Consider the following 26,505-nt stretch of genomic DNA (forward strand, 5'->3'; position numbering starts at 1 on the left):
AGAGCACAGTTTCCCCTCCCCCAACTTCTCCCAGTTCCCCTGTTGTTTCCTTTTCAAAAAAGAGTAGGCCTCCAAGAGACAACAGTCAAAAAGAACAAAACAAGATATGTTAACACAAGGCAAAAACCCTCATATCAAGGCTAGACAAGGCAATTCATTTGGAGGAAAAGAGTCCTAAGAATAGGCATAAGAGTCAGAGATACACCAGCTTCCACTGTTAGGAGTTCCACAAAAACACCAAGCTAACAGCCATATGTACACACAGAGGACCTGGTGCTGACCCATGCAGGCCCCATGCTTGCCCCTTCAGTCTCTGTGAACTCATATGAGCCCTGCTTAGTTGATTTTGTAGGCAGGGTTCTTCTGGTGTCCTCCATTCCCTCTGACTTCTATAATCTTTCCTTCCTGTCTTCTTTGGGGTTTCCCGATACCTGAGGGAAGGGATCTGATGGAGACTTCCTATTTAGACTCTCTCTTCACACAGTGTCTGGCTGTGGGTATCTGCATTCGCTCTCTTCTGCTGCCTGAAGGGAATAATGGATGCATTGAATATCCATCTGCATAGCACATTATCAACAAAACCCCATTCTAGTTAGTCTTAGTTCCTTCTCAAATACTTGTTAATTAAGGTAGATTTTCCCATTGAGATAATTTTGTCTCTTTAGAACAACAAGTGAAGCAATTTTTAAAGAAGTTTTTTTTTTTGCCTATAATTATTTAAGTTTAAGAAACTAAACATGTAATACTTGTTTTGTATCTAATGGCAATAATCTGTTATAAATGTTCTCCTTTTCAGCCACATATATATTTTCCACAAACCAAATTCTTATTGTCTTAATTTTCAAAAGTCAGAATTCAAGGTAAGTTCATTAAACTTTCCTTTATAGGTTTAAGGTTCATGAAGAATTGTTGTATGGGGGCTGCTTGTTTATTTCCAGAGTTTCCAGACTCTCAAAATAACCACACAGAAACTGTAATAATTATATCGCTGCTTGGCTCATTAGCTCTAGCTTCTTATTAGCTAACTCTTACATCTTAATTTAACCCATTTCTATTAATCTGTGTATGGCCATGTGGCTGTGGCTCACCGGGTAAAGTTCCGGTCTGTATCCAGCGGGGCTAAGTGGCTTCTTTCTAAACTCTGCCTTTTTTCTCCCAGCATTCAGTTCAGTTTTCCCTTCCTAACTCTACTCTTTTGTCCTATCGCAGGGCAAGACAGTTTTTTTTTTATTAATCAATGGTATTTACAGCATACAGAGGGGAATCCCACATCAAAGAATGCCCTTACTAAAACATTCTAAATTTCTTACACAATTATACTTGATACATCAATTTTCAGTTTTTTAATCACCCTTTATCCAGACCATAAGTGATGTTTTACTAGTTTGTATCCCAGAGTCATCCACATGGCTGGGGTATAACTAAGACAATGCCTGTAAGATACTTTTCCTATCAGTAAATGATGATAAATGTTGGCTGACAGTTTCAAACTAAAGTTCACCATTTTTGAAAACCATCAACCTTTTCAATGTATGGGCATATGTAGTGGCATGGTCAAATGTTCTTTGTTCTAAGGGTTTTTTTTAAGTGATTATAAATAATTATTTTTCCTTTTAAAAAATGTCAATTTAGCAAAATAAAGTGACATGCCTATGCAACTTGTTTATTTCTCCAAATGTCTATAACATACATGGTCATGAGGAAATGATATATATATTTTTAAGACATTGGAGCTCAAAGCTTCCATGCAGTCTCAAAGAAAGTGTTGAATGAGGTCTGAGGCCAGGCTTTCCTGCTTTAGTCACTGGTCCTGCCAACTTAGCACAGAGCTGGTGGCCACAGCCCACATCACAGATATTCTCCCAATGCTCAATGTGAGGATGGGAAAGAAACGTTTGAAAGTCACTCATGAATGGCTTTGAGGAAAACCAATGCCCTAAATGCTAAACCTTTAAAATTGAGCCCCTTACAGAGCTCATTTCTCCTCACAGACACATGTTGGACTGGGAGACCTTCACACTCAAATAATGAGTATTTAAAACAACTGTCAATGACACTAGTATACTGTAAGTCAAAGGAAACGTAAAAGAAATGGCTGGATGATAACTAATAGATAACTGGAGGAGGCAGTGACTTGGATCTTTTACTATGCCACAGTTCTAGCAATGATTTTATAGTTTATTGAATAGAAGCTTTCCATTATTACAGTGTGACTAGAGATTCATCATCCCGCTACTAACTGGTTGTTTAAATATTGTGGTAAAGTAGCACTTCTATGACATTCTTTTACAGCATAGTGACAACTAGATTTCTTGAATGTGCTTATATATGCCACCATTCAAAGTTATATTAAAGAACTGTGAAGTTGAGAAACAATAACAAGGCCATAGTCATGAGTACAGTGTTAGAGACAAGCTTTGGCTTTGCTACCTACAAACTTTGTGCCTTTGGCAACCCACTCATTCTGCTTTGCATTTTCTTGGAAATTAGGGCTACTCATAGTTCTCTATAGAACACACCGAAGTCTTAACCGTGTAGCTCTATATGACTGTCTTTCCAAAGAATTCTGATGTGACCAATCACTTTACTGTATCTCTGAAACAAAACACCCTAAACATCAGCAAGCCGAGGTTATATTTCAATGATCTTGTGAGAAGAATGAAAAAAAAAGTTTTTTGTTTTGTTTTCCTATGCAACACTCTGTAAAATGCATAAATGAATCCCTATTAGCCAATTTCATTCGCTACAATGCTCAGTCTGTGCCTTCTTGCCTGTTTGTAGCTGACCTTCTGCCCTTTGCTTGCCCCCCTTCTCACAACTTCATTCCTGGAATTGGTGGTTCCCTATTTTTCTTCCTGCAGAAGAGTTTTCTAATTCAGCAACAAGACTCTCTGAGGTTCAAGACCCAGCTGCCACAGATTATTGCTTCGTCTTATTAGACCTGTAATGTACTGACTCTGGTCCATAGAATGCAGTAAGAATGTAGTTCACTGTGTGTGAACTACACTATGCCTGGCAGGATGAATGGCCCAGTAAGCCTGATGACTGATCTGATTTCTCATAGTTCTCAGAGGAACGTGTGCCCTACTATCTGTTTGTGGACAGCCTGAAGCCTATTGAACTGCTGGTTTGCTTTTCCGCTTTGGTGCGCTGGGGGGAATCTGGAGGTAAGAAGGTTCTGAGATCACCATCATCTAGATGCCCAGAGCACAGGTGGGCTAGGGAATATGTGACACTAAGACTTTCAGTCCCTCGGTGACGAAACTATCTCTTTGCAGACTTACAAGGGACTGCCCCTGCTACCACCTCTGTTGCCCTTGATCCTCCAACACTGGGTACTCTGCTTACTCTTGCCACCAATTCTTCCTTGGCCACAGTCTCTTGTTCAGGTTTTTGGCATGCTCAGTCTTACTTTTCTTTTAGCCTCTACTTGTTATCATTCTTATTTTCCTTGTTACTTGATCTGACAAAGATCAGAAATGATTTTTTCCTTTAGCTCATTCTGGGTTCCTCTGTGACTTGTGGTCCCTTGTCTCTCAGTGTGGTGAGAGATCTTTCTGAGTTAGAGGCTTGTGGGAAATGACTAAGTTCATGGAAGTGGTGCCAATGGATTATGTTAATGCTAGTGTCAGACTAATTTGAATTAATTAAATAAATTCTCATTATTAAATATTAAATCTCTTTAATATTTATTAAATTAAATAAAATTATATTATTAAATATAATTACTATATTAAATCTCTCTCCAGAGTTTCCTCTCTTCAGACTCCCAGCCTTATAATTCTTGACTCTAACAAGCTCTCCATCCATCTATCCTATACCATTCCTTATATGCCCATCATTTTTATGACCTTTTTCCTCCTACTCCAGTAAAAGTTCTCTGGCCAATCACTGCAATCATGTCCTTTTGTCACCCTGCTGGACATTCTCAGCCTTTTGACAGTGACATCTACAAAGTCCATTCTAGGGAACGATGCAATCCACTTAACAAAAACAAAATCTCACAGTGTTTTAAGTATGTTAATGGTTTTCTGTTGGGCTGCAGGCATGGCTATCGTTAGCTACATAGAGCCACATGTGGCCCATGGACCATAGGTTGAAAATGATGCCGAGTAAACACACTTGCCCTTGCCTCTTTCCATCACCCTTCCCTGAAAAGCATCCAGATAATAAACTCAACTCTGTCAAATGTTTGGCTGCACAGGAGCATCTGAATATGACTGGGAAAAGGAACTCCCGTCCTGGCCAGCCCACTCCACACCGAGGAACCCAGATCTCAGCATGGCCCCCTCTGCAGGCAGTGCCTAGTTTTCTTGTTCTCCCATTCTTCTCACAAAAGGCTGAACTTGGAAGTCTCTCTTTCACATATACTCTCTTGTTTGTTTCGTTTTGTTATCCAAGACAAGGTTTCTCCGTCCTGGAACTCACTCTGTAGAAAAGCCTGGCCTTAACCTCCCAGAGATTTGATGCCTCTGCCTTCCGAGTGCTGGGATTAAAGGCGTGCGCCATCATTGCCTGGCTTCACTTTCTACTCTTATTCTCATCTATTTTCAGTTGAAAGCCATGCTGCTGATTTCACTGGGAAGTGGCTGACCTCGTTTCTCCACACAGACTCCCCACGGCCCTTACTTGCCTTGCCTCTTCCTTTAGTGGGTGGGCTTCCCTGCTTGGACAGACCATCTGACATGCCTTGCCTCTTCCTTTAGTGGGTGGACTTCCTTGCTTGGACAGGCCATCTGACTATGTGATTATTTTTTGATTCTTTTGCATCTTTTATTAAAGATCATCTTTAGCTCAAGTTAACCATGTCACAGATTACAGTTGTTCAACAAATATCTCCCAAATACTTAAGAACTGAGTATTCTGACAATATTAAAGGTGAGAGCTTTTATGCTTCATCTTGAATTTTAGTTGTCTTGAATAGCGAATATTGTGTAACAGGTGCCAAATAAATATTCACTTAATAAAATTACCAAAATTTAGTGATTTCAGTTTAATATGCCTTCTTAGCAAAGTGCTCTGAAGTCCTCATGTTCCAGGATATTGAAATTTTGCATGCATGAGGACACTGTGACCTTGTACCTTTATCTTCAGAGGGTTTTTTTTTTTTAGAAAAAAGACAAAATTCATTATGTTCTCAGTCATTGATGAATCATTATTGATTCACATTTAAAGAAAAACTTACTTGATTAAATTTTTTCTATTGCAATTTCTATTTAAGTTCAAAGACTTTTGGAATTTGAAAGACAAACATTTAGATAGACAAGGAAATGTTTTGATTTTAATACCATCTTGGAAATCTCTTATTATTCTGGATACTGTACAATTTCTCATTAAAGTTACATCTGTGAAGGTATTCTAATTATGCACATAGAGATGATAAAAAATAGTAGCAGACTATGATGAAATATATCTGCACGTCCTCCTTTTTCTCAATTTTCTCATCCCAGTTTTTCTGTCTGAGGAGATGATTTTGAAGAACGAACGGGGTAGGGAGGCAGCGCAATAGCCAAGCCAGGTGCTATTTCCCATACTTACAATCTCAGCATCTGGCATTTCAGGAATGCCTTTAGAATACCATCAGTACTGGATTCACCTTCACAATTATGTATGCCGTTACCGGACAGAACGCAATGCAAGTGGGGGAGGGTTATCATTCCACAATCACATTTCAACACATCTCCCTTCTCCCAAAGCCTTAACAAAAGACAGTCCCTACGTGGAGCCTGGACTCCTGACAGCCGAAGCCATCACCTGGAAGTCCCTGAAGCCTCTCAGTGCAGTTTTGAGGATCCACACCTATGCTACGAAGGCTGCCATGGTGCGCCTGCCTGTTGGGTAGGCTCTGACTTCATTTTCCTTTGTTTGAGTCTTTTAGGCTGTTGACTAATGAAATAAGCAGTGGGAGTTCTACATTATTGCTTCCGAAGTGATTTGACTAGGCATCCGTCCATCATTGGAATTACTGAGAGACAGACTCCTACCAATAAGTGACATTCTCTGGGCCACACTGGATGCTCTTTTGGGATGGTCATTATTGACAGTTCTGGGGATGAATATGTAAAGAACATGGCCTAAACCTGCTTAAGCCAGAGGTTTCTAAAATGATTGTAGCACCAGTCTCTCTTGTGTTCTCATACATCTCTACTCTTTAGCAAGACTTCCTTTGATTTCATCCCATTTAGATTGTAAATGAGAATTTCTTCCCACCAACCTGGAATTTCATCTGTGTTGTGTTTTTGTTAGACGTTATCTTTAATTATGGTAAAAAACCAGGCAAATACGTCACATTTTCTGTTTGAAGAAAATTATATACAATGGAAGTGTTTTCCTGATTTTAGTATATAAAATTAGGGAGGCCATCTTGTATTTCAAATGGGAAAAATCCTTTCTAGATTATTTTTCCCTTAAGTTCAATCTTTGTAGTTGTGTGTGATCAGTGAAAAGTTATGGACTGTGTGCAGAAGGCAGATCCCAAACAACAAAATTTAATGCCAAAACAATGTGTTATGAACCTGGAAAACCAATATTTTAAAAAGTCAATCATTATTTTTTAGTCTAGACTCTGTATAGAGAGGTTCTTCAGAAATCAAATTAAATCCGCAAGACTGTCTAATTCAGTAGTTCTTAACCTTCCTAATGCTATGACCCTTTAATACAGTTCCTCATGCTGTTGTGACCTCAGCCATCAAATTATTTCATTGCTACTTCAGAACTGCAATTTTGGTACTGTTATAAATCAAAATGTAAACACCTGTGTTTTCCAACGGTCTTAGGCAACCCCTGAGAAGAGTAGTTCGACCTTCAAAGGGGTCATGACCCACAGGTTGAGAATCAGTGATAGAACTGGCAACACACTAAGGACAGGGACTTTAAAAGGGGGCATCTTACAGTTGCATGTCCCCACATAGACCCCTAAGCCAAAAGTGCATTATGGGTATCTTCATAACATTCTAAATGGCCAGTAACTGAGGAAAGTGTCTGTCTTCAGTGTTAGAGACACGAGATAGGAAGGAGAGAACTCACATCTGTGAAATGATGTGTCTGTGAATCAGCAAGGCTCTATACACACATGAGAAAAACATCTAGAATTCTCTTTAGCAGCACAGTATGTGGGAGGCGTCTTCAGTGTGTGAAAGTTTGTCTAATTATTTCTGTCTTCTGCAACCAGTAAAACACAGATTTCATGATATCGGAGGGTGCGAGTGGAAATCCAAAGGTAGTCCATCCCATCTGTGTTAAAAATATATATAAAATGCTTCACTTGCTTTGACTCCAAACTCTGATCCAGCAGCTAGAAATACATCCGGCAGAGGAAGCGCCCTCCTCACAGTGTTCACTCTCTCTAGGAGGCATATGCTACTCTTCAGCGCGTATTCCCCAGTGGGACACGCCTTACATGTCTGCAGCATGATGACATTTGTCATCGGGGATGAAGATGTCGTACTGCCCAACTTTGAGCCGGTAAATATCTTAGCAAACTTCCTACTTTCTCTCTGATTTCAAAAGCTTAAACTCAGTCTTATTTTGATTTTTAGAATGCATTTAGTTTACACCTCCTTTTCTAACCTATTAAACTATTCATATATCCTTTAAGAAATGTTCAGATGTAGTCTGTATAGTTAACAACCTAAGGTCTGTAGGGAAACAAACAAAATTAATTTTTCTCCAACCAGTGTCCCCACTGCTGCTCTGCTGGGCCTTTCATTTCTATCACTACGCGGGGAGATGCATTGGTCCTTTGGAAGGGTAAAGCACCAGCAAAGGCCTTTAGAAGGCCATTTATAGCCTGAGCATTCCTCCCCGTCCCATCCTTTCCTTACTCTGAGGAGTTTAGAGTGCATGTTCCCGGGATTCAGAGGATCACTGTGGCCTCCTGGAAGCATTTACCACCTCCTCCTCTTTCTTTTTTGTCTTTCCTCGCCACCTCTTGCTCCTTTCTCTGTTCTGAAGAGAAAATGAATTCAGCAAGGCCACTAAAATGCTTCCTCTCGTCCAGTGTCTTCTGTCTATGCGTGTGTCTAGGGAAGGCCGGAAGCTGTATTTTCTGCTGTATGACCTTGAAACGTCCTCACCTTGAAACTGCAGCAGCACTTTCTCTTCAGGACCACTAGGCCCGAGTAATGACACAGAGATTTTATTAATTATGAAAGCTTGGCCTTGGCTTAGACTTGTCCCTCTAGCTCGTAGAACAAATTAACCCATTTCTGTTCATCTGCATTCTGTCACGTGGGTTTAAACCTCTCCTTCATTCTTTATGTCCAACTCCTTCTGTGTAGATTCACTCACCTGAATTTTCCTGTCTTCTTATAATTTCCCCCTAACTTCTTCCTGCCTAATTATTGTCCATTCAGCTCTTTATTAAAGGCGCCTTGGTGAAGATAAAACATACAAAAAGATTATCTCACAAAAAACAACTCTCACTAAAAAAATATCAAGATGAAATAAACTAAAAACCCAAGAAAACAAGTTAAAAACTCCAGGCAGAGCAAACATGGGATTCTCTAAGGTAGCCAGAAGACCCTGTGGCAACACAAGGGTTGACTGGGTTTTCCCACATGATCTGACTCATGCCCCTTAGGCTGGCTGGGCAGGACTCTATGAGTTTCCTCCAGGCTTCCTTCTGTTGGCTGTGCTGTCTTCTCTCCACCTGTTTTTCATTCTGCTTGGTAGGCATTTAAGGAAGCACAACAAGTTGACTTCATAGCTGTCCTTTGTCTCCTTGTTTATTCTTGTTGTTTTGGTTGTTGTTGGTTAGTTGGTTGTTTTTTTTGGAGATATGGGACAATCATTGTCCTAGGGAACCCTGTAGAGAAACAGTAAAGATTGCTCGGTTTTCCTGACTCTCTCTTAGCAGGCATGTGCTGCTCCAGACAACTCCAGCACCATCCAGTACACACCAACCAGGACAGTCCTCAAACAGTTCAGACTGGGTTGACTCCTGGATCTCTGTCAGCTTTGAACTCTTACTGTTTCTCAGAATGGATAGCTAGAGGGAGCAAGCAGCCCAAGCTAGTCCTCTGTCTGGCTTTTTTGTTTTGTTTTTAATTTTGCAAGACCTTCTCCCTGGAATCTTCTCTGCTCTTCAGTTCTCAAAATCCCAGTCTCTGTCAGCCTGACATCCTAGACAGCCTTCAGAACTAGCTCTGGACACAATTGCTATGGCGTTCTCCCTGACCCCACCACAGCCTAGTGCCCTGTAGTCAGTACTTTTCCTAGGACTTTCAGCCTTTGTTATATATCTCCTAGACCAGCATCCAATGAAATGCTCAGTCCTGTCTACTCTCTACAAATGAAACAGCCTTGAATCAGGCATACAATGGAGGATTTTTCTTCCCTCGAGGCTGAACATTTGTAAACTTGCTTGCCCTTAAATAGACGTGAGATCGGCTGCTGCATGTGTGCTCTGTCTCCACAGGAGAGCTACCGATTTACAGAACAGTCTGTAATAATTATGAAAGCTATTGGAAATGTGATTGCTAGTTTCAAAGACAGAGGTAAATTGTCCGCAGCTCTGAGGGATCTACAAGCAGCCCACTATCCTATCCCCCTCTACAACAAAGAACTCACTGCTCAGCACTTCAGGGTAAGCAGTTCCGGGGCCTGAGGCTCACAGCAGGAAACCTCCCACCTGAAAGATGCTCCAGATGAACCCCAAATGCTGAATCTGGGGAAGTGGTTTGCATAGAGACTGTTTCTGGGGAAAGTGATTTCAGGAAGCAGGGAGGAATCTAGAGGAATAAGATGAGAAAGGGAATGAAATTAATTAGAGAATATGATAATGGCTGCAGTGGGCTGCTGAGGCTCATCCATCCAGAAGCCCCTGCTGAGCTGGGAAGGATGTCTTCATAAAGGAGGGGAAAGGCTGGCACTCACCCAGCAGTGCTCTGTCAGTAGTTCAGGTTGCCTTTAGGAACATTAGTCTGCTCACTCTCAGAACCTTCTGCTGGAGCTGAGTAGTCTTCTGGCTTTCTAGATAGCCTGCAGGAAGGGAAGTCAGGCTACTTCTTCCTGGTTGTCTCCTGAGGAAGAAAACTGAGAGGTACTGGTCCACTCCAGCCGCATAACAAGCAAGTGGCATCTGTTTTTATTTATTTTGATTTTTTTTTTAACCTCCATGCTATTGACATTCAGGCTAAATTATTTTTGTTAAGAGAATGTACTGGGCACTATGGGATGTGTCACAGATCACTTGTTTTCATGGCATATGTCAATAGCACCCAATTTTGACAACAGAAAACATCTCAGACCTTATCACCTGACCTTTGAGGGAGGGGCTTTCAAAGGCAGAATGAAAAAATACAGGGCATTCAACTAAACTGTAACTTTGTGTAAACCAACAATATTCACCTTGCTTAACCTAAGTGTGAGTAAAAAATTCTTTGCACTAGAAGTATATTTTATCATTGTTCACTTGTAAGCTGATGTTGGATATTGTTGGCAAAGCAGAAACTAAGATTAAGCCCAGCCAAGAAGAGCTAAGCAGAGGGGAAAGAAACCATTTTACTGCTGTGTGAGCATCAAGGTGGACTACAGTACGTGTCCCAGACAGCCAGCTGAATGTGCAGTGGCAAATGCCCACCTTGTCACACATTCAAACGGATGCTCTCAGCAGCGAAGAATGACTCAGCTCCATACGTCATCCAATCTGGATGTTGCCACTATTGTTAATTTTGTGTGTGTGTGTGTGTGTGTGTGGTGTGCATATGTGTGTGTGTGTGGTGTGCATATGTGTGTGTGTGTGTGTGTGTGATTATTTTTATCTTTTTCAGGTTTTCCACATATCATTGTGGCGTTTAATGAAAAAATCTCAAATAGCCAAGCCTCCTTTAAACTTCAAATTTGCATTTCGGGCTATGGTTTTAGAAACGGACTTACTGGATTCTCTCGTAGAGGATGCCTCTTTAGGTACTGACTCATTTTAAGTATCTGAGCATGGAAGTGATGATAATTTCAAAAGGGTAAGTTTAGCTTTTGTGGAGCAGAGACAGCAGATCTGTCAGAGACCAGTGGAGCTCAAGCCCTCTCTAGGATGCTCCAAGGGCTTCCAAGGTCTGTTGAAAGATTTCCTAACCCTTACATCTACCTCCAGGGGAACCTTGAATCCCTCCGAATTCGCCATTGACCCACCTGGTATGGATGAAGGAACTTTGAGAGATGTCCCAATCCAATTGCCTTCCTTCCTTCCTCTTACCACATTTTGTTTCCTTTCAGTTCTGAGGGAAGCCTCTGGCTACTTTCTGATGGGAATCCAAGGCAGGTCACCAAAATACCATAGCTTCATGCCCGTTCTTTCTCCAGGCATTCACCTAAGCTCAGTAGACAATGCGAAATGGGGTGTTCCATCCATCCTTGTGGAATGTTTTATGTATGAAGGATTTCACAGTTGTAGGCATTAAGATTTTGGGGAAGGAATTAAATATAAATCCCAATCCAGTGTTTGTCTTCCTTTTGCCAGCGGAATGGGTAGACATTAAATATTGTATGCCAATAAGTGAGAAGGAGTATTCTCCCAAGGAAATAGCTGCAGCAGTGAAAATCCAGTCCATGTGGAAAGGGACTTATGTCAGACTGCTCATGAAAGCCAGAATGCCAGGTATGACTTTACATATGTAAAATGGATCCACATGTATAGGAATGGGTGCTTCATTACGTGATTAGGGTATTTTAGAGTAAGTTTGCTTACAGAACTAATTCAATCTATTTAGTACTGAAGTTCCCGGAGGCAAGGAGCTGGTCAGAGTTCTCAGGATGAGAAGCCGTGTCTGAGACGTCAGGCACTATACAATGAATATTTACTGAGAGGATAAATGTCAAGGCTGGGACAACGGGGTAGAAAAAGGGCTTTCTGCCCAAGCATGAGGACTGGAGTTCAGATCCCAGATTCTGCAGAAAAGCTGTGCACTTGAGAAGCAGACAGAGGGCATCCCTGTGGCCAGTTGTCCAGCCAGTTGAGCCACATCAAGGATCTCAGGGTTCTGCAAGAGACCCTGCCTTGGTAAATAATAGAGAGCAACTAAAAAAAACCACCTGACCCCAACTTCTGGCATCCACATGTGTGTGTGCACACGTGCATGTGCCCATTGCACACACGTGTCCACACAGATGCACATATGCACTGAGATCACATTGAAACAGAATGTACGGGCCATGAATCATTGAGAAAATGATCAGCTTGATGTCCAAATCTTCCGTGAGTTCTCTGCAGCCATCCCCAGTTTGGTTGCAACAGTTCCCAGTGTAGCTTCAGCCAAGTAGGAGATTATTGTACATTCTCAGACTGACTGTCACAGGAAGGAGGCCTGTGCTTCTGTGCATGAGGCAACAGAAATGTCTTTCAATATGCTCTCACATTTGTGGAGTGAAATGTCTTCAGGGATATCCAATGAATTGTGGGGGAGAAATGCCTAGTTTATCAGATGAAAATTCAAAAGGTGTTTTCAATCATTTTCATCATGTGATGTCCATTGCTATTTTGAGAGGAAAGATTTATCTAGGAGAGACCTTTTTAGTTTACACAAACGTTTTGTTATAAAAATACATCTACAGAAAATATTTAGTGACAATATTGAAATGTTTATCTAGGGAGTGAAAAGTTGGGATACCCAAAGGTTATTTTTAAAAGCATATAGTAAATAGTTTGCCATAGGAAAACAGTATAGATGTAGAGATGCTACTGCACTCCTATAGTCCCAGCACTCAGGATGAGGGCAGAGGATTGCTAGTGTTAGTTTGAGGCTGACCTGAGGTGCCATGTCCACTCACATTCATTGAATGAATCTCAGGGTCACACACCCGTGATGATGAGTTTCAGAGAAGCCGTCCAAACAAGCAAGGCTTTGGCTCTATTACATCAGCATTACAGCAGATAAACAAAGGCTGTGGTTCCCATGTCATATTCTGAAGAGCAGCAACGGCAGTCAGGCAGGACAATAAGAAACTCTAGACTGCCTGTTTTGGACGCCTTGACTTTGACCCCTGTGGGTCCATTTGCTGTGAAGCCATTTGTGGACAGTGCCGTAGATTAAGGTTTGTGCCATCCATCCAGGTGTGTTCTTTAGAATAATTGGGTGATTGCCTTTTCTGAGCTAAGTTTTCCACAGGAGTTTCTGGTATGACAGAAGATCTCCTTAGGCAAACTGTTTCATGCATCTCTTAATTAACGTCCAAGAACCCGTCTGTTTGCAGGCTAAAGATGAGAGGAAACAGTTGAATACTGTGAGCAGTGCTCTCCTCTAGACATTTAGAGCACTGTGGTTTAAACATGACTTTACCTTACAAAACTGGAGAGCCTGGAGCCATCTTCCTCATGGATTCTGAACTCTGCAAACACCGTGGCCAGCAGAGTGGGGATCCACAAGAGGCAAGAATGAAATCTACTTCAGTAGAACTCAGTGGCTGGTGCTGGTTTGATCTCTGAGTCTCACTCCGGTAGTTTATTTTAGGCATATTTGAGCACAGCACAATTTGGAGAGAAGTTTCCTGGTGTTAACTAACACAGTCCCATGTACACAATAAAGTTTAAGACATGACTACTTCAAAACTCTTATAAAGTGACATTTTCCTTAAAGATAGCTTCTGTAGGTTAACTGCGGAAGACAGGCTCAAGATAAGCAAGCTCATAGATTCTGGGGTAGCTGATGAGGCCTAGCCATACAGATGGCACAGAGGGTACTGGACTATTAGCCACACCCCCTCACAACCTTCTGGCTGGAAAACAGATTATATATCCTTTTCCTTGAAGGAACAACCATGTGTGCTTAAGATTACTATTTTTTCCATTGCTTATCTGTGAGCACAAAGATGTACATGCCTCCTACAGGGAATTTCAAAGATTTTACCTGCAAAATGAAGGCCACAAGTTCATTGTTCAGATATCTTATGGATTTAATGTTTACTCTTATTGTTAATGTTATTATTATTATTACTATTGCTATTATTATTATTATTTTTATTTAGACACGAAGGAAAATGCCAGTGTTTCAGATACACTTCAAAAAATTTGGGCAGTACTAGAGATAAATTTGGAGCAGTATGCACTTTCTCTCCTAAGGTAAAGAACGCTTCTAGATTCCCAGTAAAGAACTGTTTTGTGTGGCCATAATGGCCTCTATCTGAGATAACACCTGTGATATTGTGAAAAGGATCCAAGATTCCTGGTGCTTTTAGGCTAGATCTAGATTCAGGAAGGAAGGGAGGAATCCATCCTATCAACTCCCACCCTTTTGTGAAAGAAGCCACAGACTTCCCTGCAGGGAGCAAGCAGATCTCACGATTCATTTTAGTCAGTTACATGAGCCAGAAAGCATAGAGGAAGAAAATTCTAATCTTACACTCTTGTTTGTGTCCTTTGTTTTTCATCACTGAATTTTCCAAACTGATTGTTCATGTTAACTTCACAAGCTTCCTTCAAATTTCTAGTCTCTATCTGGATCCTTCAGGGGCCTCAACCCAGTTTACAACTGCTTTGCCTGCTTCCTTTTCCCCAGATATAGAGCTTAAACATCCAGCCTTATTTTCCATGTATGAAATTAAGTACTCCCTTGCTTGGGAATTACATTCTCCTTCAGTTAAAATCCTCAGATAACTTCAAGTGCACTTGAAAGGTGTTATTCACGACTGAGCCCAGTGCTTCTCTCCCTTGGTACCACTTGCTACAACTCACACAGTGTCTCTTTGACCTCAACCGGGAAAATATTGGTGTCTGATATTTTGCTATTTCAAGGGTTACTTCTCTTTTGTAACTGGAGCATCTTTTAAAAATGCTTTGTCATTGATACTAAAGTTGTTTTTCCATTTCTAGACTAATGTTTAAAAGCAAGTGTAAGTCTATGGAGTCTTACCCATGCTATCAAGATGAAGAAACCAAGGTTGCCTTTGCTGACTACACAGTCAACTATCCAGACCAGCCACCGAATTCTTGGTTTATAGTCTTCAGGCAAGTGGTGCAGGATTCCATCTTCAGATGGCATGCAGTATTCAGACCTGAAGTTTCAGGCATAACAGTAAAAGTACCAGCCTCTAGACTGCTTTCATATTTGTTTAAAACTTTTCCATACATATACACAATTTTTTCTCCATATGTGATGGGATGTCAGAGAATTTTATCAATTGTCCTTATATCAAAATAGGAAAATGTAAACAGTTTAGAGATATTTTTCAGTGAATACGTTAACATGATAAATCAGTCTGTTTCCAGTATACTTAGATAACATTTATTTCCAAGCAGCAGCATATTGGGGACAAGTCATGAATATTGTACGAAGTGGGGGTTTGCTTTTATACATCAAAGTGACACAGTAATAATAACTTGAAATAAAAAAGATACACAAGCCTTTTAGTTATTTGCAATCTTCAAGTTTCACAAAGGCTCTTTGGTTAAACTCTACTTAAAACATTATGAGTCTCGTGCTTTTGTGATTACAGAGAAACGTTTCTGGTTCCTCAAGACATGATCTTGGTCCCTAAAGTATACACTACACTCCCAATCTGTATGCTACATGTTGTCAACAATGACACGATGGAGCAAGTGCCCAAGGTCTTCCAGAAAGTGGTGCCGTACCTGTACCCCAAGAACAAGGTAGGTGCCGAATGTATCCCCAGCTGTTCTTACAGTGGTGAACGGGAGCCCAGAAGCAAGTGCAGCAGGTGAGCTTGTAGCTCTTAGGAGGAAGAGTCCACTGTTTTAGCGACGGTGAATGCTGCAGCACACCTGACATCCCAGGAAGGACACATTGCACATGCCCATTGTTGAAACCAAAGCCATATCGATTTTAAAACAGAAGCGGCTCCCGGGAGTTTATTTGGTCCTAAAATGAAAAAGACCAGGCTTGCCTTTATCTCACACATTGCCCTTGTTCTGCTCTGAAGCATGGTAGGGCGAGGGGCGGGGGTGATGAGGGGCGATCACACACCCAGCCCCCACCCTCAGGCTTCAAAATGGCAATATTTTTATCAGGCCAAGAGCCACTTTAGGCTGCCTGCTGAATGGTTGAGAGACCTCGCCTTCAATCCGATGTTTCCTCTCTGGATATTTTAATCTCTTCATGTTTCCAGTGCTGTCCCCCACTAGGGAATCATGACAAACATAGTGGGCATGGGCTGCAAATGAAGAACCGCTTTTGCTCCTAACTTCCGTTCTTTAACCTCGTGGTTTTGAACTTGATAATCTTCCCCCTCTGGATTATGAGTGTGTTTTTTTTTTTTTTTGAAGTTCATTTTAGCCTATAATCTCATGAATCATTTTATGTAAATTAGGCTTACCTCTCTAATGAATGTCTAATGAATATTGGCTTCAGAAAGATGAAGAATATATGTAAAAATATATCAATTCAAAAAGCTCCTTTGAACTATTTTCAAGATTTGAGTAAACATTTTTTTAATAAGAAAAAAATTTATTTTTTATATTTTATTTTAAGGCAAGGCCCTGCTATGTAACACTGACTGTCCTGGGGCTCATATAGATAAGGCTGGTCTCACGTTCTCAGAAATCCGCTTGTCTCTGCCTCCTGAGTGCCAAAACTAAAGGTGTGCCCAACACACCCATCTAAAATTCTTGATAAGACAACTTATTCCAACTGATTATTTATATATGTATGTATGCATATGCATAGTGATATTTTAAAAATTGTTTTCACTGAACTTATTAGTATTCAATATAATTCTAAAAACTCATATTTTAATAAACTCAATTTTTCTTTTTTTCATGAGATAAATTTTCTTGATTTGGGCATCAGATTTTATAAAATTGGAAGATAGTATCGATTTGTACCCAGTATCTTAAATTATTTTTACCTTATATTAAATCAGACAAGTATCATGTCTATAGTTTATGAGGCAATCTGGTAAACAATATGTTATATGGAAGTAATCTGTATTTGAAATTATGTTCTGAAGTATAATTTTCTAAAAATTTATGTTATTAAAATCAACAGAAAAGTTATTTTATCTATACTTAGCCATATCATTTTAATTTATGGTCATTATGTTTACCACTTGTAATGATATTCACATTTTCTTTATTTCAACAACACTTATCATTTTCCACACATCAAGCATGCCTTTACGAACTTAGTTTAACCCATTGTATTCCCTCCTGCTTCATGGCCTAATAAATGACATTTCATAAAAAAATCCCAAGATTGTGAAATTTACCTTACCCATGAATGTTGCCTTCTACAGCAGGATGTCTTGTGTTAAGTCCAATGTTAGAGAAGAATGCAGGCCCTTCCATAACAATTTTGTTTTTACACGCAGACAATTTTTGCATCAAATTTGACTTACATTTCTGATTAAAAAGAAACAACTTAGTTTGTGATCACCAATATTAAAAAACAAAAAAGCTCAAAAGTAAGGAGATTTTTTTTTCTAAATCAATGGTTCTCAGCATTCCTAATGCTTCATCCTTATGTATGGTGATACCCAAATATAAAGTTATTTTCATTGCTGCTTCATAACTATAATTTTGTTATGAATCTTTATGTAACTATGTGTGCTTTCTAGTGATCTCAAACAACCCCTGCAAAAAGTCATTCATCCCCCAAAGTGGTTGTGGCCCACATATTGAAAACCACTGGTCTAAAGGAAGAGCCTACCAAAGTCATAGATGCCATCAAAGTCTGGAGATGATCTTTCTTTCACCAAATAAGTTATATCAATATTAGTCACTGATATTTAATTTTGGAAGGGGTATTTAAGGAATATTTAATTCACAGGTTTTGGTGTGTGTGTGCAGTTTTGAGTTTATTTTTTAGCATGGTTGGCTCTCTAAACTAGGTGGAATTGTCTCAAGGATACAAGTTGAGTCAAAATGTAGATGCATATTTCATCTTCATTCAGCTACTATTTCACACTGCAAATTCAGATTGCATCAAGCATTCCCATCCCTCTCTGATGTCTTCTGCCTTCTGTATCTATCTGTATTTTAGTGAGAGAAATGGGAAGGCTATGTAAGAGAAGTAGACATGCGTGAACAGAGAACTAACTGTCTGTGGTGCTTTTGAGGTGGGGCGGGGAGATGGGGTGATCTTGTCATCTTTTTGGGAATGTTAACTCAGAAGAAAGCTGATGAAAAGAAAATTATTGCTTAAATCTTTGCACTGTAGTCTGTGACTGTATTAACACTCTGTATTAACCTGACAAGTTTGAGAACATATGTGTAGCATATTATGTCACCATAAAATTTTTGTCTTTCAGGGTGACTGTTTTGTCTATAAAATTATAGTGTCAAAAGTTAATGAATCAAGGGTAAAATAGTTATCTTTAGATTTCTCAGGGTTTTAAACATTTATTGACATTTAAATACACACACACACACACACACTCACTCATATCCAGAAAGGAAAAGGAGAAATATATAATACCTCCCAAGTATACAACATCCTAGAAATCCATTTTCATAAAATGTATTGGGTCAGTATTTTACAAAACAAATCATGGATGACACTACTGTAAATTGAAGCCCTCATCATTTCTCTATGAGGTATTTCTATCCTTGTATCTTCACCATTAAACAATTTGATCTGGCACTGATGAACCATCTTGATGTGATGTCACAGAGATGGTCTCCAGAGACAGATGGACATCTTCACCCACACAGAGAATGTCTAAAGCTAGTGAACAGATAGATATAACGTAGCACTGGGTGCTAACCATCCTGGTTACCTGACTAGAGCCCTAATCAGGAGACATCCCGCCCCACGTGAAGTCAACAGCTTTGCTACTATTTACTTGTAAATTAGTTATATGATCTAATGAAGTTCTTCTTTCATATAAACTCATGTTGGCTTGAAGGAGTCTGCTTTGTTCCTTGGATTTTCACAAGGCATCCTTTGAAGCTTAATGAGCTCTCTTATTGGAAAGAGGCTTGCAAATGTATATGCTTCTTCACTTAAATGAACACTTGCAAATGTATATGCTTCTTCACTTAAATGAACATTTGTCTCCCTACTTCTGTCATAATCCCTCAAAGACTGAACAGTACAGTTTAGGACACTGACCTGTGACATTTTTCAGAGTTTTCTTTCTTTACAGCACTGGGGATCTAATCCAGGGTTTCACAGAAGCTAAGCAAGCATCCTACCGCTTAAATACACCCTCAGCCCTAAGATAATTATTTCTAAAAAGGATAAACATAACATTAATGGCTTGATGATTCTTAGGAGATCTTGGACTCTATGGGGGTATCAACATAGTGGCATTACGTCAATGTGTGGACCACATATTGGAGAATCTCATGGCAATGTGAATCCTGTATGTGTGGCTGCCTTCTCTTTCAGAAGGGATACACGTTTGTGGCTGAAGCCTATACTGGTGACGCTTATGTGTCAGGCGCGCGTTGGAAACTGCGGCTCATTGGCTCCTACAACCCGCTTCCTTTTCTCTCCCGAGAGTCCCCGTGCAGCACCTTCACCATAAAGGAGATCAGAGACTACTACATCCCTAATGACAAGAAAATCCTGTTCAGGTACAAGTATATAATGGACAGATAAATGTGTTCTTTACATATCAGTATTTTTTATAAATGAATTCATAATTTAGAATATAATAAATTTTAAGTTCTGTAATCTTATGGAAATAACTGACACTAGCATGATTAGATGGATGCTCGATCAAGCCTACACAGTTTCAAAGAGTGCTAATACTATTCTTGGGCTTTGTTTCACACCACTTTCACTATTGAATCTTCCTGGTCTCTGTGGCTATTTGACTTTCTCCTGGTCCCGCTCTATCCGTAGCCACTCTCTGGTCGTGGGCGGGGCTGGGGATCCGTGTTTGTCACTCCAACCTTCTTTTCATGCTCACCTGTTCACACCCCTTGAATTGTCCTAGTACCAATTCCTCTTTCTTTCAATAATTGTTCTTTGGATTCTAATTCTGACACACCATCGCCTCACTGTGGGTCTCCTCCTCTCTTCTCAATACTGCTACACTACTTCAGGGACTTCCTTATATTTGTTACATAAAACTGTTGTTTTTGGAATCTGGGACTCCATGATATCCCTCTTAAGACATTGCACTGCCACTCACTCTCCCTTCTCAATTTATTTGTCTATCCTTACTACTAACATACATATTTACACATGCCTATAAAATGTTTTTAATTTTCCATTGACTGTAGAGTAAAACTCTAGCTCCATAGTCAATACTGAATGCCCTTGTCCGGGCGGAAAGTGGGAGCACATGAGGGAGAAGGGGGACCCGGTAAACATGAACTCAGCCCCACATTGGGTGCCAGATGGGGGGAATGTGAATAAAGAAATCCTGTACTAGCTCCTAATATGGTATACTAAAGTGTTCTTTATTAAAAGGGAACTCACCGATCACATCAAATATCCAGCTGTGGTGAGCAGGAAGCCAGAGGGAGAGCAGGAGGTCCCGCTGGCCTTTTGGTACCCAAAGTCATGCCCAACCTGGTCCAGCCTTTCAAAGGCCATTGGCTGAAGGCGGTTCTCCATCAAATCACTAACCAGGGCTGCCTCACAATAGAACAAAAGGTTTCCTCCAGACATGTGAGCTGTACTATTTCATTTTCCTAGCACACTTACTTATTTTGTGATATTCCATCCTCATTTTGCCATTTTGAAAGAAAATTACTGATAATTTTCAAAATGCAAACCTTTTGCATTAAAGTGCCCAGTATAAGTAGATGATCCAGTTGCCATTCCAGTGGTAAACATTTTATGTAATGTATACACATTTTAGGTGATTATCTGTTCATCAGCCTCTATGAGAATTAATGTTTTTATTTAGCTTCACTAAAAATAGATTCTTCTCTCATACAATACACCCCGACCACAATTTCCTCTCCCTCCACTCCTCTGAGCTCCTGCTCTCCAACTCCCCTCTCCCCAGCTTTATTCACTCTCTGTTTCTTCTTCAGAAAAGAATTAATTGGAGGCCAGACACATGCCCTTTCAAATTGGAGGCCAGACACATGCCCTTTCAAATTGGAGGCCAGACACATGCCCTTTCAACATGGGAAGAAGCACAGTGTCTAATGTATAGTTGGCCTGAATTAAGCATTTTCTTTTTTTAATATAAAATATTCTTCCACATGAATTTAGGACACACATTAAATATCTAAATGCCATTTGTAATCAGACAACTAACAAGCAGTCGTAGCACTTTGTTCTCTCTTATAGTCTTTCTTTCTGGTCATAGTTTACCAAGAATCATGACAGTGAGAACGTGGTGGTTCTGACATCTCGTGCAGTCTTTTGTAGTGATCATTTATCAATAACATCCAGATGTCTTTAGCTGTTTTACGGCTGTCCAGTCACCACTCATGTGAATACTCAGCTGGTTACTTGGTCAAAGCCATGGTGGGCATGATCTATGATGCCCAGTTTTAAAAAAATCTATTATTTTCTAGGTTTTATTGTATTGAAAAGATATTTTAAAGGCACAATGCATTGGTGAGTTGGTTTTCAAAGGGAAAAATGTAAAAGCAGACTGCTTGTTTGTTTCCTGGCTGCCCAAACACAAATAATCAGACAGAAACTATATTAATTACAACACTGTTTAGTCAATAACTTAGACGTATTTTTAGTTAACTCTTGTACCTTAAATGAACTCATTTCTATCATTCTGTGTATTTCCACTAGGCTGTGGCTTACTGGTGCCAGTATGTTACTCCTTTGGTGGTTTATGGCATCTTTCTCCTTCAGAAGCTACATAGCATCTCTCTGACTCTGCCTACTCTTTCTTTCTATCTCTTTCAGTCTGGCTATATTCTGCTAAGCCATCAGCCAAAACAGCTTTATCACTCACCAATGCTAATAAAACATATTCACAACATACGGAGGCAAATTCCACATCAGTAAAACCAAGTCTTTCTGATAAAAATTTAACAAATAATAATACTCTGCCTGATTTTTTCCTACAATTCTTATTTAATACAAAAACTTTCCCCCTTAAAATTGTAAAAAAATTAAATCAAAGCTAAATAAGTAATAACCTTCAAACACAGATATATATTACAACCCTAAGCTCATGTTTCAGCTTTATACATGAACATATTTTATCTCTAGGTAAAGACGCAGAACGTTCTGATTAGAAGCACACTAAAATGCAGACATTAAAGTTGGGGGTTTGCTCTCAGTTTGTCTTCCTGTAATGTATTTTCAACATTGCCTATAAGAAAGAAAATAAGGAAAAAGGAAAGCACAAACTAAAAATGGAACGATTAATTTACTTTGTTTACTAGTGTGACTAGTTTGCTAGTGTGACTAACTTATTTACAAGTGTATCTAGTTTGTTAGTTTGACTAACTTGTTTACTAGTGTGACTAGTTTACTAGTTTGACTAACTTGTTTACTAAAAGCCATGGAACCACACTGAGGCCAATTACAGACCAAGAAGTGGTGTTTAATCTAAAGCTAAATTAGTCCCAGGAGCTGGTCTTAAAGGTGTAGGACAGAGAGGTGAGGAGTTGGGGAGCAGGCTGCTTGAGGAGTGTGGAGGGGTTCAGCGTTTTCTGAGAATGGAGGCCAGTTCTCTGCAAAGTGCATTTCCAGGGTGCAATATGGAGCGACCAGGCCAGAGAAACTCCTCCCCTGAACCTCTTCTGGAAGGCTCTCCTAACACAGGAACAGAAAGCTTTAAGAGTTTTAAGGAAACTGGCATTGTCAGACTTGTGTGAAAAAAAAAAATGTGTCTATAATATAGCTGAGTGGCAGTGGCATACACCTTTAATCCCAGCACTGGGGTGGTAGAGGCAGGAGGATCTCTGAGATCCAGGCCAGAGCGAGTTCTAGCACAGCCAGGGCAACACAGAGAAACTGTCTTGAACAACAGAAAACAAAACAAAAAAAAATGTCTATAATACATGAATTGAAAAAAAAATTAATATAATTTCTAATATGAAAGCTATTATCATGAGATTTTATTTAGTTGTTCTAGATGTGGAATATGGAACATATTAATTCAGGCAGCTTCTTGATGTTGACTGGGATGAAGGGGAAAGCAGAGGAGCAGTTGGACAGCTCTAAGATAGTGCAGGTGGTAGCCTTGGTGACTGGAAGCAGGCAGTCAGTAGGTCCACTACAGCTGCCCTGTCAAGCCTACGACACAACACTGAGTGGCTGAACAACAAAAATGTCTCGTCTCACAGTCGGGAAGTTCACTCTGGAGTCAAGTTGTCCCCAGGGTAGGTGTCTCTGGAGCATTCAGGAAAGAATCTATTTCTTGTCTTCCTCTCGGCATTCCATGTTTTGCTGATGTTCTTTGGCTTATGGGTTCATCACTCAAATCTTCATATTGTGTTTCATTTTGTGACTGTTTCTAAATTCTGCCCTATTATTCTAAGGCCACCAGCCATACTGATTTGGTCTCATCCTTTACCTTATTTTATAATGAAAAACCATTTCCACATGAGATGACCTTGTGAGGTCTCCAACATTGCTTCTGTAGGACAGAGAGATACAGTTCAACAAACCATAAGGAGGTGCGTGCATCTGGAGAGAATGTTTTAAAACATGGAGGTTAAATGGCCTTGGCTGATTGGGCTTGCCTTGGGAAATGTCTGAATGACATCATTTATGTCAGAGGAGGACACAGAGCAGTAGCTAATTTACAGGGTGGTTAGTAGGAAGTCTTCTAATTTGTAATTAGTAACAGCCACATGATCCTAGAGAGGTAGCTGAGCTAGAGGCTTCAGTTAGGAATTCTGATCCATTTGATGGCACAGAGAGCCTGGGGAACTGTAGAATGAATGTTGCTTCCGGTCTGTGGATGAGAGCATGCGTGAGATCATCAATGGCAGAGGGGCCTGAGGAAGCAGATCTGAAGAGAAGGGATGGTGTGAAGCTGTTTTTCCCCGACACAGCAGGTGTCTAAAGACAAGGCTGGGAGGATCCCTTCAACTCTGAGAGACTCTTCCAAGAGGTCAGAAGATAAGACTAAAAGTTCCCAAATGGGATGCACACATGGTTGGGATCCTGGCCAGTGTAAACCAAGACTCTGGATCAACACCAAGCATGGAGAGGGAGATGAATTAGTGAGAAGAGCAGGGGTGGGGTACTCCAGAGAAAGGCCCACGGAAGGGAAGCCAGGTCATTCTGGAGGGCAAAGTGATGGATTTTGCTGGTTCACTTTTGTTTTATTTGCATCTGCTTGGAAAAAAAAATCTACCATGTCTTGAGCATTTGTGAAGAATTACTAGAGAAAGAAAGAGCAGAAATACCAAACAAGGGTATTTCTCACAAAGGTCTGCTTCCCTGAACTGTTTTTTTTTCTCCATTGGCATTAATATAAGTGACACATGGTGGGGGTCACATAATTCTCAAGGATGGTGGCTTGTAGGTCTATCCTGTTCCATAAGTGGCTTCCTGTCATACTTAACAAAATGATACGTTTCCTACTTGGAATTCTTCAGCAGTGGAAACACACTACTGTTTTTCTTGGCTGTCATTTTGGGCTCATTTGTCTAAGTCTGTGGTCACTCTAACATCTTAACAAGTCCATGGGCCTTACAAAGCTGCCTTACAAAGACGATCAAATGAGAAAAACCACACCATTTCCTTTATCAGCTCGAGGGATACTTGCTCACAAAGCCGAACCTTTCTTTCTCACCACAGGTACTCCATTAAAGTGTCAGTGGCCCAGTGCATTACAATCCAGGTCCGCACATCCAAGCCCGATGCCTTCATCAAGCTGCAGGTGCTGGAAAGCGAGGAGACCATGGTGAGCACCCTGGGAAAAGGACAAGCCATCATCCCTGCCTTCTACTTCCTGGGAAGTGAGAGAGCACTGAGCTCCCAGTGTAAGTACCTGCCTGGTGTGTGGACTGCCTGCATGAAGAGATGCTTGTGTTGCTGTGGCATCTAAAAGGCTTAATTTTCAATGGAAAACAAAACTTAACACTGTCCTTGACCCCAGGGATGCCGTTGTAATTATGTGTTTAATTAGGCTCCCAAAACCAGTAGATTGGATATGACTTTCCCTTAAAGACTTCTTAGTGAAAATTTCTTATACATGAGACTGCTTTCATTTTTTAAAGATGTATGTATGTATATGAGTGTTCACCTACATGTATGAATGGCCCATGCACATGCCTGGTCCCACAGAGGCCAGAAAAAAGACTTGGATCTCCTGGAAGTAGAGCCACTGGTGGTTTTCAGGTACCAGGTGGATGCTCAGAACTAAACCAGGATCCTCCTCAGGAGCAGCATACAGTCTTAGCTGATGCGTCATCTCTCCAGCCCCACATGGCCATCCTTTTTTATTTTAAAGTGATTTTTATTGAGCTCTACACTTTTTTCCGCTCCCCTCTCTGCCTCTCCCCTTCCCTTCAACCCTCCCCCATGGTCCCCATGCTCCCAATTTACTCAGGAGATCTTGTCTTTTTTCTATTTCACATGTAGATTAGATCCATATATGTCTCTTAGGGTTCTTATTGTTGTCTAGGTTCTTTGGGATTGTGATTTGCAGGCTGGTTTTCTTTACTTTATGTTTAAAAACCACTTATGAGTGAGTACATGTCATAATTATCTCCCTGGGTCTGGGTTACCTCACTCAAAATGATGTTTTCTAGCTCCATCCATTTGTCTACAAATTTCAAGATGTCGTTTTTTTTTTTCTGCTATATAGTACTCCATTGTGTAAATGTACCACATTTTCCTATCCATTCTTCAGTCAAGGGGCATTTAGATTGTTTCCAGGTTCTGGCTATGACAAACAATTCTGCTATGAATATAGTTGAGCACATGTCACATGGACATTCTTAATAAAATCTCTAAGACCAGAAAATTTGAAAGGATGCAGTGGGTTTTTTCCTTCTTAAAATAAGCATGCCCTTTAACGTACGCTGTATTCTGTAAGTGTATATGTAGTCCATTTAGTGAGTAATACCAATGTCTATCAAATATACTAACACAATGTTTCTCCTTTTTAGCTAGCAAGCAAATTCTCTTATCTCATACTTCACCTAAAAAAGAACCAGAAGTAATGACAAAGAAAAAAGCCGGGCAAACAGGCCAGAAATCCTTTAAGGGCAGACCTGGGAGTGTGGCGGTAGAGGTAGGTCTGCCCCTGCTGGAAGAAGAAGTTATGAATGTGCCTACTATAGAAGAAAATTCTAGCACACCACAACAGGTACATTAACTGAAAAAAAAAAAGAATTATTTAGGGCTAGGAAGATGGTTCAGTGGGTAAAATCTACATATGTGCCTCCAGGCTGGGACACTGAGCCAAGCAGATCCTAGAGCCTCTTAGCCTAGACGAATGCAAAGTTCTGCATTCAGTGCGAGACTGTCTTAAAAAATAAAGCAGAGAGTGACTGTGAAAGGACCTCAGAACTGACTCTGGCCTCCACGTGCACATGCGGAGACCAAGTGTGCCTAACACACAGGTGCACAGGCACACAGAGTGAGCAAACCACACTTGTCTGTAATTTGGTCATACTGTGTGCCTGTGCACATGTGCACCTGATCCACATGTACACAGGCACACAGTATGACCAAATCACAGAGAAGTGTACCTGATCCACATGTACACAGGCACACA

General features: G+C 40.4%; 1 protein-coding gene across 1 annotated transcript in view; it reads left to right on the plus strand.

The window, feature by feature from the left end:
• The window catches only part of Adgb (androglobin), a 115,497-nt gene that overhangs the window by 66,585 nt on the left and 22,407 nt on the right, over window positions 1–26,505 (plus strand). The window contains exons 15-27 of the mRNA XM_026786396.1: window positions 797–860; window positions 3,065–3,167; window positions 5,697–5,838; window positions 7,350–7,464; window positions 9,419–9,586; window positions 10,773–10,908; window positions 11,459–11,596; window positions 13,960–14,053; window positions 14,804–14,938; window positions 15,427–15,580; window positions 19,278–19,465; window positions 24,579–24,763; window positions 25,895–26,094. Coding sequence (XP_026642197.1) covers window positions 797–860; window positions 3,065–3,167; window positions 5,697–5,838; window positions 7,350–7,464; window positions 9,419–9,586; window positions 10,773–10,908; window positions 11,459–11,596; window positions 13,960–14,053; window positions 14,804–14,938; window positions 15,427–15,580; window positions 19,278–19,465; window positions 24,579–24,763; window positions 25,895–26,094 — 1,822 coding nt within the window. The remainder of the gene's footprint in view (window positions 1–796; window positions 861–3,064; window positions 3,168–5,696; window positions 5,839–7,349; window positions 7,465–9,418; window positions 9,587–10,772; window positions 10,909–11,458; window positions 11,597–13,959; window positions 14,054–14,803; window positions 14,939–15,426; window positions 15,581–19,277; window positions 19,466–24,578; window positions 24,764–25,894; window positions 26,095–26,505) is intronic.

This window comes from Microtus ochrogaster, linkage group LG4 (genome assembly GCF_000317375.1).
Source record: "Microtus ochrogaster isolate Prairie Vole_2 linkage group LG4, MicOch1.0, whole genome shotgun sequence".
Classification (NCBI taxonomy): domain Eukaryota; kingdom Metazoa; phylum Chordata; class Mammalia; order Rodentia; family Cricetidae; genus Microtus; species Microtus ochrogaster.